General features: G+C 44.1%; 1 protein-coding gene across 1 annotated transcript in view; it reads right to left on the bottom strand.

Annotated features, from left to right (window-relative positions):
• ITFG1 (integrin alpha FG-GAP repeat containing 1) overlaps window positions 1-13,041 on the bottom strand; it is a 300,241-nt gene that overhangs the window by 84,835 nt on the left and 202,365 nt on the right. Inside the window, exons 11-12 of the mRNA XM_075576274.1 lie at window positions 10,050-10,200; window positions 5,635-5,743 (exon numbers count right to left, since the gene is read on the bottom strand). Coding sequence (XP_075432389.1) covers window positions 5,635-5,743; window positions 10,050-10,200 — 260 coding nt within the window. The remainder of the gene's footprint in view (window positions 1-5,634; window positions 5,744-10,049; window positions 10,201-13,041) is intronic.

The raw sequence follows: 13,041 nt of genomic DNA, 5'->3' as shown, positions 1-13,041 counted from the left end.
AGCTGCTTTGTTACACTGACTAAAGGATTGAATTGAAACTGAAAGGCAGCAGTTTAGCGGGAAGCAGGATCTTTGCTGATCGTTCATGGGAGAACAGCTTAGGTAATTAGTTTTCAATAAAAGTAAAACAAATGTTGCGTATATTAAAACAAACCAAAAAAAATGAAGCTGCCGGATTGCCTCTTTAATGATATATTTTAATTTGCTTCATTATACGATAGAGCGACGGGGTTGTGATGTATTTTGCAGCCACTCTCCTGACAACAGCTTGTAGAGTCTGAGAAATACAGTACCCTTCTGACCAGGATGCAAAAGTCAGGCCTTAACACTAGCAGATGACCAATTACCATCTCGGTCACTTTTTCTCCTCTGCTCCTTAATACTTCTACAACATCTGTTCAAGAGCATCTCATCCATTTGCCAAGACTTTAAGCTGGTTCAGGCAGGAGGAGGACTGTGATTAATTGAAGATGCTTTGATAAGATGCTTTATCTGTGCACCTTTCAAAGGAATTTTGTGTGTGTCAAAAATTGCTCTTTTTAAAACAAACAAATGAATAAAGAATTTGGAAATGATGAGGCACATTTTTAAGATTAATTGAGATGTCTAAGCAAGAAACATGGAGAAAATAATTTATTGTATTAATTAATTAAATTTTTATCTGTTGAGTGGAAATGTCAAGATTTAAAGACTTAAAGACGTCAAAAGTTGAGTGTGAGAGTATGAGTGTGAGGATGTGTAAGTGTAAGGGCTGTTATATAGTGTGTGCGGCCGTGCGCGCACGCGTGCCTGTGCGAAGGCGCGTGCACGTGCCGTACACGTTTTGTGTGTATACTGTGCGCGAGTGTATGACTGTGTGTGTGTATATGTGTGTGTGTGTGTGTGTTTTCAAATAAATAAATCCTTTAATAATTTTTCAGTAACATTGTACACACACACACACACACACACACACACACACACACACACACACACACACACACACACACACACACACACACACACACACATTTTCAGCGGCGGTAGCGGCGTAAATTCTTTATTTTTTTCATCTTCCCCCCGTCGGCCGGTTCCACTCTCCTTGCCGTGCGCGCGGCGCCATTATAGAAAAGCTGACTAACGTCAGCCAACTATAAATGCAGCGCGCGCGCACAGCGCAGCAAGCGCAGGCACTATAGAACGGCCTTAGTGTGTAAGCATGTGAGCAAGAGTGTGTGTATGCAATGTGTGAGTGCGTGAGTGTACAGAATGTGTGTAAGCGTATGAATGGCTATGTTAGTGTGTTAGTGGTTTGTGTGAGTGTAAGCGTGAGTGTGTTAGTGGTTTGTGTGAGTGTTTCTTTTGTCAGAAAAGAGGACATTCAGTTTTCGGTCCATGTTTTGAACCAGTGTGAACCTTTATTCTAGTTGCAGCCTGACTTTGAGGCTGAATGGCTGGAACGTGCTGTGCCCCTCCCAAAATAAAATGTATAAGTATTTTAAAATCATGTTTGAAAGTTTGTAATGGTTTCCTTTACGTGTTCCCAACTGCGATGGGAAATCTGAAAAAATGCCAAGCGGAAACATACTGTTCCCTATTCAGAAAGCTGTAAAACCACTTCCCAGTGCTGGGCAAGATCATAGTTCCAGTTATTTATTTATTTTTACTTAACATTTTTCAAGACAGGTTCACAAAATATTTAACATATATCACATAACACCTTTTACAGAACAAGAAATGGGGGTTAAATAATATTGGGGAAGGGAAAAAAGGGGGGGAGGGGACGCGGGTTCTAATACAAGTACAAGACACACAGCGCCACTATTAACATTTATATATATATATATATTCCTGCAGCATTAGGACTCTCATATGTCACCTATAATCTTATTTGCTTATGAAAGTGTGTAAACCAGGGCTCCCGGGTATCAATAAATCTATTGGTGGAGTCACATCCCACATTTTATTACAAAGACACTGGAAAGGGGGCGAGGTTTTGTTTCCAAAAGCGAGCAATGGAGCATCTTGTTGCATTACAGAAATGATTGATTCATTTAGACTCCAGGTTGATTAAATTGGGAATTGGCGCCCCCAGAATTACAAAGAGGGGGTTTCTAGGAATACGGAAACCAGACACCTCTTCTGCCAATTGATGAATTTTGTCCCAAAAGGGTTTAATTTTAGGACATTCCCACCAGATATGTAGGATGGAGCCCTGTTTGTCACATTCCCTCAAACACATAGGTGAAACATTTGGATAAATAGAATTTAGTGTTACCGGGGTGTAGTACCAACGATATAGGATTGTATATAAATTTTCCTTAATCACTACACAGGTGGAGTATTTGCCTGCTGCCTCCCAAATATCCCGCCAAGTTTCCATATTTATAGTTATGTTAAGGTCCCTCTCCCACGCCAACATATAATCGTGTGTTTTAGGGTCACTAGGGATGTTACGGAATGCATGGTAGAGGACAGAGGTGATTCCCTTGGTTAGAGATTGGGTGTTACACCAGGATTGAAATTGGCAGCCCTACACGATCCTCCAGCAGCCACCGTACTTCCACCAGTAGCCCCAGCAGCTCCGCACCAATCCCCCCAGTAGCTCTGCACCGATCCCCGCCCCCCCCAGCCCCGCACCGATACCCGCCAGCAGCCCCACACCAATCCCCCCCCAGCCCCGCACCAATCCCCCAGCCCAGCACCGATTCCCCCCCAGCTCCGCACCGATCCCCGCCAGCAGCTCCGCACAAATACCCACCCCCCAGCCCCACGATACCCCCAGCAGCAATGACACCAGAGATAGGGGTGTAGAGGGGGGGGGGGTGTGTGTGTGCTGGTGCTGTGTGTGTGTGCGCAGTGTGCTGTGAGTATGTCTAGTGTGCTGTGTGCAGTGAATGTGTGCTGTGTGCAGTATGGTGTGAGTGTGTGTGCATGTGGGTGTGTGCTATGTGTGCTGTGTGCAGTGAGTGTGTGCAGTGTGCTGTGAGTGCTGTGTGTGCTGTTGCTGACTGTGCTGTTAGTGTGTGCAGTGTACTGTGTGTGCTGTGTGTGCTGGTGCTGTGTGCAGTGTGCTGTGTGTGCTGGTACTGAGTGTGCTGTAAGTGTGCTGTGTTTGCAGTGTGTGTGCTGGTGCAGTGTGTGTGCTGGTGCTGGTGCAGTGTGTGTGTGTGCAGTATGCTGTGAGTGTGTCTAGTGTGCTGTGTGTACTGTTGCTGAGTGTGCTGTGTGCATGCAGTGAGTGTGTGCAGTGTGCTGTGAGTGTGTACTGTGTGTGTGCTGGTGCTGAGTGTGCAGTGTGTGTGCTGTGAGTGTGTGCAGTGTGCGTTGAGTGTGTGCTGTGTGTGTGCTGGTGCTGTGTGCAGTGTGTGTAGTGTGTGCAGTGTGTCTGCTGGTGCTGAGTGTGTTGTGTGTTGTGTGTGCAGTTTGTGTGCAGTGTGTGCTGGTGCTGAGTGTGCTGTGTGTGTAGTGTGCAGTGTGTGTGCTGTGTGTGTAGTGTGTGTGCTGGGGCAGTGTGTGCACTGGTGCTGGTGCTGTGTGTGTGCAGTGTGCTGTGAGTGTGTCTAGTGTTCTGTGTGTATTGTGCAGTGAGTATTGAGTGTGTGCTGTGAGTGTGTGCTGTGTGTGCTGTGTGTGTGTGCTGTGAGTGTGTGCAGTGTGCTGTGAGTGTGTGCTGGTGCTGTGTGTGCAGTGCGTGTGCAATATGTGTGTGTGCTGTGAGTGTGTGCAGTGTGTGTGTGTGCGCAGTGAGTGTGTGCAGTGTGCAGTGAGTGTGTGCTGTATGTGTGCTGGTGCTGTGCGCAGTGTGGGCGCAGTGTGTGCAAAGTGTGTGTGCTGTGCGTGTGCAGGTGCTGAGTGTGCTGTGTGCGTGCTGGTGCTGTGAGTGTGTCTAGTGTGCTGTGTGTGCAGTGAGTAGTGAGTGTGTGCTGTGTGCAGTGTGCAGTGACTGTATGCTGTGTGTGTGCTGGTGCTGAGTGTGCTGTGTGTGCAGTATGTGTGTGCAGTGTGCTGTGTGTGTGCTGGTGCTGAGTGTGTGCAGTGAGTGTGTGCAGTGAGTGTGTGCTGTGTGTGTGTGTGCTGTGAGTTTGTGCAGTGTGCTGGTGCTGAGTGTGCTTGCAGTGTGTGTGCTGTGAGTGTGTGTGCTGTGTGTGCGCGTGCAGTGTGTTTGCTGGTGCTGAGTGTGCTGAGTGTGCTGAGTGTGCTGTGTGTGCAAAAAAAATAAATATAATATTCGGGGTCCACGCTCAAACCGCGTTATAGCGGATCGCGCTATAACGGGGTTGAGCTGTATTTAGATTGGATAAGGTGTCTAAGGTGTAGATATCTATAAAATTAAGTATTTGGGATGTTACATTTTGATTGTATTGTAGGGAAGGTCTTAATAGTACGTAAATCCATCACATCTTTCATCCTACTAACTTCCTGCTTCTTCCATAGATTTGGTTGGTTCTTATTGTAACCTAGCGGAAAAAAAATATTTTGAGAACAAAGGGTACATTATGAAGAAGGGGGTGGTCAAATTGTTTCTGGATTTAAGGGAATCCCACAAATTACATGAGAATGTCAGAACCAGATTTTTATATACTGAATGTGGTCTGCTGTTCTTTTCCAGCCAGAGGATATGCTGGGGCTCCTCAGGATAGCAAACCAAATCCTCTATCTCTACCCATCTTTTCTCAGTTGGGTTATCATGCCAACTGATTAATTGTCCTAGGTCAGCTGCTTTGTAATATCTCTTGATCTCCGGGAGCGCCAATCGGCCCTCTGACTTGGGGCGATGTGGAATGGATTCTGTTCATCCTTGGCCTTTTATTTTGCCAAATATAGCGAATGATTCTATTTTGCAGCAGTTACAGTTCTTTGTCCGGGACTTTAATTGGTAATGTATGAAAAAAAATATAGAATCTTAGGGAGGATGTTCATCTTTATCGATGTGATCTTACCGAACCAGGATATCTGGTAGGAGTCCCAATTTGACAGGTCTTTGCATATTTGTTTAAAAAGAGGGGCATAATTAAATGTATACAGTGTGTTGTACTCTTTGGTGAGATGAAAACCTAGGTATTACATTTTTTGGGGATCCCATTTAAAATCAAAATTGGTTTGGATGAGTTGACTGTGTGGTTGGGTAAATGTAAATGTCAGTTATTTTAATGGAGCTTAACACTTCTCCAGGGGATAATGGCTTCATAGCCAATTGAGCTCACGGCATCTTAAATGGTCTGAGGGAGATCACCTTTGTCTCTAAAATTAGCACACCAAAAAAAAACCACAGTGATGTTTGGGGAAAAATGTTTGTATTAAAATGAAAGGCGAAATATGCCTTTTTTTGCTTGAATGGCACACAGTTTAATGACATAAAAAAATTCAAGAGAACGTTTATGAACCAAGCTGGGATAATTCATTTTTTAACCTACTAAATAAATCCCCTCATTATTTGAATTAGGTAAGACTGTCCCGATAAGCACAAAAACAACTAAGCAAAAGTATTCACTGACTATAAATTGGATCCTTTATTAATAAGGTATTTTTACCCCACTCGTGTGCAGAACTATACATAAACATAACCACAAAAAGCATTGTTCCAAAAGACTTTTCACAAAAACCCTTAAAATCGCTGAGAATGAAAGAAAGGTCAAATACATTCAGACTTACCGATGACTTTGACAAAGTAGGCATCTGCTTCAAAGTTGTTCTTTAATGTGTGAATAGCATAATTATCCTGGGAATAGCCTTTACTTAAGACAATAATATCCAGGATTCCCTGAAAATAAATAAAACGGGGAAAGTACTGTAAGTGCCTTTCGATTGTTGGATAGTTTCTCTCTAGACCAAGGGCCACCAACACGCCAGGTATTAGGGATATCCCTGCGTCAGCACAGGTGTTTAAATCCTTCTGACTGAGCCACTGATTGAGCCACCTGTGCTGAAGCAGGGATATCCTTAAAACCTGAGCTGTTAGTGACCCTTGAGGACTGGAGTTGGCCACCCCTGCTTTAGACAGAAACGAAGGAAGTGACAGGACCATGTGGCTCACTTAGGCCCAGATCAAGACATGATTATCTCAATTCTCCTCCTCACTTTTAAAGCTTTACACTCTTCTGCCCCTCCTTACATCTCAGCCGTAATGTCTCGTTATGCACCATCCCGACTCTTGCGTTCTGCTCAAGGATGTCTTCTCTCTAACCCTTTTTTATCTAAAGCCCTCTCCCGCCTTAAACCCTTCTCACCGACTGCCCCACACCTATGGAATGCCCTTCCCCTCAATACCCGACTAGCACCCTCTCTATCCACCTTTAAGACCCACCTCAAAACACACCAATGAAGCATATGAGTAGCTCCATGGCTGATAATTAACACCTCATACATAAACCTTGGCCCCCTGCAGACGCACTTACCAGAACACCCTCCTACTGTCTCTGTACATTCTTCCTACCTACCAATTAGATTGTAAGCTCTTCAGAGCAGGGAATCCTTTTCCTAAATGTTACTTTTGTCTGAAGCACTTCTCCCCTTTATGTTATTTATATTATTTGTTATTTATATGATTGTCACGTGTATTACTGCTGTGAAGCGCTATATACATTAATGGCGCTATATAAATAAAGACATACATACATGCATCTTCAAAGGTCACTAATGCAGTGTTAAGTGCTGAATTCAGCCATAACGGGCCTTGCGTTACTATAACAGACGTTCGTGCTTATGCTATCCAATAGAGGTTTCCCTCTATCAATGCATATCCACAGAGCTCCGTAATAGTTAAAGCAGGGATTGAACGATGTGTTAGTTACGTCATACCAATAGATGGCGTTATCTCCTTCCAGACTCTGAACGGGGAGGAGATGGGAGTGCAATATTAAAATGTGATGCATCAAAATTTGCGCCTATTACTGGTCGTTTCCCTTCCTCATTGCTACAAATAAATCTGCCAAGTCCGAGGTAGTATTAAATGCTGCTTCTAAGGTCTCGCTTATAGTCCCGGCGACGCCGCGTCAAAACAAATGCACTGAATCCGTTGCGTGCGCTTATAGTAGGAGTGACGCGATGGCTTGGTTGCGATTGCTGGATGTCAATTCAATTTTATTTTTTCAGCGACCGCAGCATGACGTCAGCGTCGCTGCGACTATAAGCGTAGTCTTAGATATTAGCATCAAATGCAAGAAGCAAGATTAAGCTTAATTTGTATGTTCAGGCACAACTTTTTCTTCATTATTTTATTTTGTAGAGGAAATTGCACCATCTTGATACCTATTCCCCTTATTCTGCCTATATTAATTGCTGAAGCTATGGCTCAGAGGTTCTCAACACCAGTCCTCAAGGCTCATTAACAGTGCAGGATTTAAGGACACTCCATCTTGAGCACAGGTGATTTGGTCATAATGATTGGGTCACCTGTGCTAATGAGAGGATAGCCTTAAAACCTAGACCGTTAGTGATCCTTGAGGTCTGGAGTTGGGAACCTCCGCAATCATTGGTGGGCAACAGGAAGCCCTTAACCGCTGGCCGTCCCAGCAGCTTACCCTCCCTCTCTTCCTAGTGCAGAGGGAGCGGAGAAAATGCTGGCGTGGATCTTCGCTTCTCTCCTCTTCCTCAGCTGCTTAGAAACAGTGTGCTGCATATTACTGTACTGCCCGCTCCTCTCTTACATGAATCACTGGTTCCCTTGTGTAAAAGGAGGAGCGGGACAGTATCCATCCGCACACTGGCATTATACAGCTGACTGAAGGGGCTGGCGGGAAGCTCCTAACTATGGCTGCAGTCCATTCTGTGGCCCTTGCAGCATATCCTGCCAGATATATTGTTACAGTTTACAGCTCAAACGGCTTGGAATATTTGCAACAAATTATCACAATCAGGAAAGTGTTACAAAGATCTTGCACTGCTGGGGAAGTGTGCTAAAACCTGCTATAGAAATCAAAAGATGCTCAGTAAATAAAAACTCATTAAAATGACATTAAAGCAGCAGTCAAAGCTGACGTTTTTATTTTTATTTCCCCCCTTTTAATATGTGCATCAATATAATCCACACGAGGCTAAGTAATTAGCTAAATTGCCGATTGGTCCGTTCTCCTGTGATCGATTGGCGAGGATTCGGCTTGGGGGTTCACTAAATGGCAGTGCAGCAGAAGATCATGTGACCAGGCAGGTACTAGATACAATTGGTGCACTGCTAGACAGAGAGCAGGGCTAAAAAAGGGGTGTGCGAGAGCCTGTTTCAGAAGAGAAAGGGGATGTGACTTTGTAAATGGTTGCTAAAAAACAAAAAATGCTTGTTCCATTATGATACATTAAAAATGTAATTCAGAGTTGGTTTTTTTTTTTAATGCTTCAAGTATTTTCTCATAGTACAGAACTGATTAAAAAACACACACACGCAGGATATTGCTTGGTCTGCAGCTTTAAGAATTGCATTTTAAAATAAAAAAGGTAGCAAGTATTATCTAATACGGCAGAACTGATTAACAAAAACACACGTAGGATATTGCATGGATTGCTCCTTTAAATGAATAATGCTGCTATCATTAGCCAGAAACATCCAAAAGGGTAAGACTCAATCTTAGACAATCTCGCTTCACACACAACAATGAAAACCACCGGCTGGTGACAAAATGCATGACAAATTGTAATAACAATTAAAACATGCTTGCACTTGTCTGAAAAAAGTTAAAAACTGCCCCATCACTGCAAACTGCACAGCTGATAAACCCTTTCACACATTATACTGTACCTCATTTGGTTGCTGCCTTTTTCAGCATTATCACCTACATCAAAGTAACGAATTTGTGCGGACCGCCACAATAAATAATTGAAACCCTGTTTTTATTAAACGTTACATGGATGAACTGCTATGTCTGTATAACTTCTAATAAATGTATGATATCAATTATTCAGAAAAGCAAGCCTTTAGAATTCATCCTTTTTTTAACCCATTCAGTGCTGTAGAAACCCAGCGATAAATTGGTTATGCTGATGCTGAAGATGATTCGAACTGTAGCTTAGTGCTTAAATTTTCTGTTCCAGTCTTCCCAGTATCAGGCAATTGCAAGCAGCACGGATTCTGGGAAGTATTAAGGAAGTTAAGTTGTCCTCGAATGCATCCGCCAAATATGCAGGAGTAGCCAATTCCAGTCCTGAAGCACCACCAACAGGTGAGGTATAAATGGTATCCCTGCTTCAGCACAAGTGGCTCAATTGGTGGCACAATCAGTGGCTCCATCGTTGACTGAGTCACTCTTTGAGTCACCTGTGCTGAAGCAGGGATATCCTTAAAACCTCACCTGTTGGTAGCCCTTGAGGCCTGGAGTTGGCCACCCCTGGCCTAATACCTTGCATAGCTAAGGAAAGTTGTGCAAAGTCAGTGTGTCACAAAAGAGATGGCTTCCAGGTTCTGGTTAATTTACTTGCTCCTCCTGTATACAGTTCTTTGGATATGTGCCCCCTTCTGTAAAGGCAAAGCACCTTCTACTACTGTCTGACCCTCTTCCAGGAAGGGAGGTTGTACTTAATCATCATGATGTACTTCCCTTTAAATATGATTACATTTGTTGAAGGAAGCAGTTTACATTGGTAACGGTCTGTCTCTATAAAGGCTCTGGCCATGTTTACTAAACAGTGCTATGCCAGAACACCATATGGCTTATTCAAGTAATGGTCTTCCAGTGCTGGAAGGTGTCTTATGACAGAGCCCCACTTAGTAAATATGGGCTTGCATGAGGTAAATGGTTGGTTTCAGTCACATTTTAACAAGTATCACCTTGTATCTAAGACCTCTAAGAACATTCTTTGCCCAATATAGTCCAAGATTCTACATTTTGTAAAATACTAACGAGGCAATTTATTTCATACGAGTTGGTTAGTTTAGTGCATCATTCAAGCAATGATTCCATAAATCTTCCCCACTCGGCCTGCCGATTTCAAAAGAGTCTCCCTAATTAACTCATTTGCTTTCATTATCTACTCCGGCTCCTAAAATGTGACATTAGAGAGCTACTTGAAGTGAAAGCTCAAAGAATATCAGGCAGATGGCAATTAAAAAACAGCAAAACAGTGAAGAGCTGTGAACTCACATCTTCATAAATGTCAAAGAAGGTTGCCACCACAGTGTCTTTGATTTGATTTAGATCGGAAAGCTCCCAGTAGACTTTAAACATCCGACCGGCGCTGGAGCAGGTCGTATTAGTACACGGGACGTTCTCCAGCAGGAAAGCTTGCTGATTGCTGTCAAACAGAAAGAATGACATGTTTAGGTTTGCAGTTTCTAAAGAGTAATTGATACATTTGCTACCAGAACACCCAGCATTGCAACACTAACAAATTACTCATTCTATTATTTTGTTTTAGAGCTTGTAAAAGCTGCTACATAGTGAAATATATCACACTAATATTCCCCTCCCCCCACCCCCCATCTTTAACACTACAGTACACAGTGTTGTGCTAGAAGTTCCCCATTCCAGAGATTACAAACTAGAGAAATAAGGGGTTCCTGCCCTTAGAGGCAGTAATACTACCATACTCAGGGCCGTCTTAACAGCATTCTAGGCCCCAGGGCAAAGCAGTGCGCTGGGCCCCGCCTACACAACCCCAGCCGTTAATTGTCTCCCGCTAATCCGTTACAATATTCTGCGTCCATAACATTGCAAGCAATAAAAACGGCAACATTTCTCTCGCGAATGCAGACCTGCCAACTCTCCGCTGCAAGCCGTCATTTTTCTCCTTCTACCAAGTTAGCGGGAGATTTGAATGTTGAGGCGGGTGATCGGAAAATTAGTGTTAAATTCTGGTCTGTGCATAGATTAGCATGGGGCCCCTATGCTTGTGGGGCCTTCGGGCAACTGCCCAGCGTGCCCATGCGTTAAGACGGCACTGACCATACTACAGTAAAGCACCCCGTCTTGAGAATAGGTGAAACAGCTTCCCTGTGCTGACCCCTCTTTCTAGATAATATTGTATTAACTGATCCAGAGTACCCCATTTGGATAGCCCTGACCCAGACAATCACTGATTACATTTCCTACCTCTCTTGGTAATCTGTTTTAATGCTGAATGGTTTTACCCCACATATAAACTAATGGTAGTGATATGTTTAAAGGTTACAACAAAATGATCAGCATTCTGCACTATTTTTTGAGGATTTTAGAAACAGGTTACATAATAAGTTACGGTGGGTTAACAAAAGGAACAGAAACCCTCTGCAATACAGCAAATAAAGTCACCACTTGTGAGCACATTCACTGCAAGATCTGTAACCTTGCCTAAAAAGTGACACCGAGGGCTCATTTGCATGTCATTACCCAGAATCCCTGGCTGCAGTGGGAGCGCTGCATGAGAAGAGATAATGGGGAAAGGCAGGTCGCAGACCCGTCTGAAATAAATGAATGTGCTCACAAGTGATGTTTTTATTTGCTGTAAAAATATGTTAACAAGTTTATCCTGATTATAAATCTGATCCCCATATTCTTAGGTTGTAACAAAGAAGGTTGACAATCACCCCCACTCCCAAATGAAATTCATACCTTTGGTTTGACTGCGTATTTAACTATAGTAACAGAAACGTTTCCTTTAGTTTACTCTAAATCCCTTTGTCACATTCAGTAAATTGTCACTTTCTCCCAATGGACACGGGGAATAATTAATCACTATTCCCACCAGATAAGGGCAGACATTTTTACATAGCTCAGAAATCTCTGGAGTGAAGTAAAGTGAGGAGTGTGTGAAAATGCATGCTGCTTAATATAGATGCCTAAAATAGGATGTGTGTAATGATCCTAAGCCAAGAGAGATTTAACTGCATTAGTAATAACCAATATTTTAAATGGCTAGATCAATATTTAAGGGTGCAATCTGTGTCTCTTTAGCATTAATATATTAGCATGCAAGATTATTTCTGATAAGCAGGAGCAATAATGTACCGGTGTACGCTGATCTATACTCCAGGCACTCACATATACAATGAAAAAGTGAATTGGCGTTTCTTATGCAGGATGATTTAACGTTGTGCAGTTATGCCAATGTTTCAATGCCTAAATAGCATCTTCAGTAGCACATCAAAATATTTGAGCGTCTATGTCATAGGCCAGTGGTTTTCAACCTTTTTTTCTGTTAGGGAACCCCAGAATTAGATTTTTAAATTCTGGGGAACCACAACCCTCGCCCCGTGTTTCTCGCTCCCCCCTCCCTTGCGCGCTTGCACACTCTTTCACTTACACACACACCAATTTACACCCACACCCACAGCCATTTACACACACCCACTCCCACACTATCACACTATCACACACACACTCGTCCACTTACACACAAACACACACACACACACACACACCCACTGACCTCCTGTCTGGACCAGTTCAGGAGTGAAGCTCTTGGAATGTGTTCCCCCTCTCACTCCCCGCGAGAGTGCACAGAGACTGGAGCAGGCAGAGAGAAGGAGAGCAGTGAGCTTGCTGGCTGCTGCTGCTGCTTAGCTCGGGAGACGCCGGGTCACTGCTATGCGGGGGTGCCGTCGCGCCCCCAGTCCTGGGACAGCTGGGAGAGATGTCCCGACTCTCTCTCCCTGGCGGCCGCAGAACCCAGGTTGAAAACCACTGCCATAGGCTATTACCATATGATGGGTAAGAGCAGGGGAGTGCAAACTTTTTGAGCTGCGCCCCTCTGCCAGCTCCTCCTCGATCTCACGCCCCCCCATCGCTTGTGTGTGGCGTCAAATGACACAGCAGGGTCACGTGACGTCATGTGACCCCGTTTCCATGGAGACGGCCGTGTAACGTCACCCCGCATGACTCCGCGGCCAAATTTGACGTGTCACAGCGTCTGAATCAAGGTAAGTTTTATTGTTGCAGAGGGCTCACATGATCCCCCGGCATTTAATGTAAATGCCTCGGGAAAGAGCGCGGGGCCTCTGCAAGCGCCCGCGCCCCCCAAAAATCCAGCGCCCCCCCACTTTGCGCACCGCTGGGTTAGAGCAGAGGTGCTCAACTCCAGTCCTCAAGCCTCTGCTAATCAGAGCAAACTGCTGCTTTAATAGGCACAGGACATAAAAACCAGGTACTGTATCTGACT

Source organism: Ascaphus truei, chromosome 19 (genome assembly GCF_040206685.1).
Source record: "Ascaphus truei isolate aAscTru1 chromosome 19, aAscTru1.hap1, whole genome shotgun sequence".
Taxonomy (NCBI): domain Eukaryota; kingdom Metazoa; phylum Chordata; class Amphibia; order Anura; family Ascaphidae; genus Ascaphus; species Ascaphus truei.
This window is presented reverse-complemented; position numbering and strand designations above follow the sequence as displayed.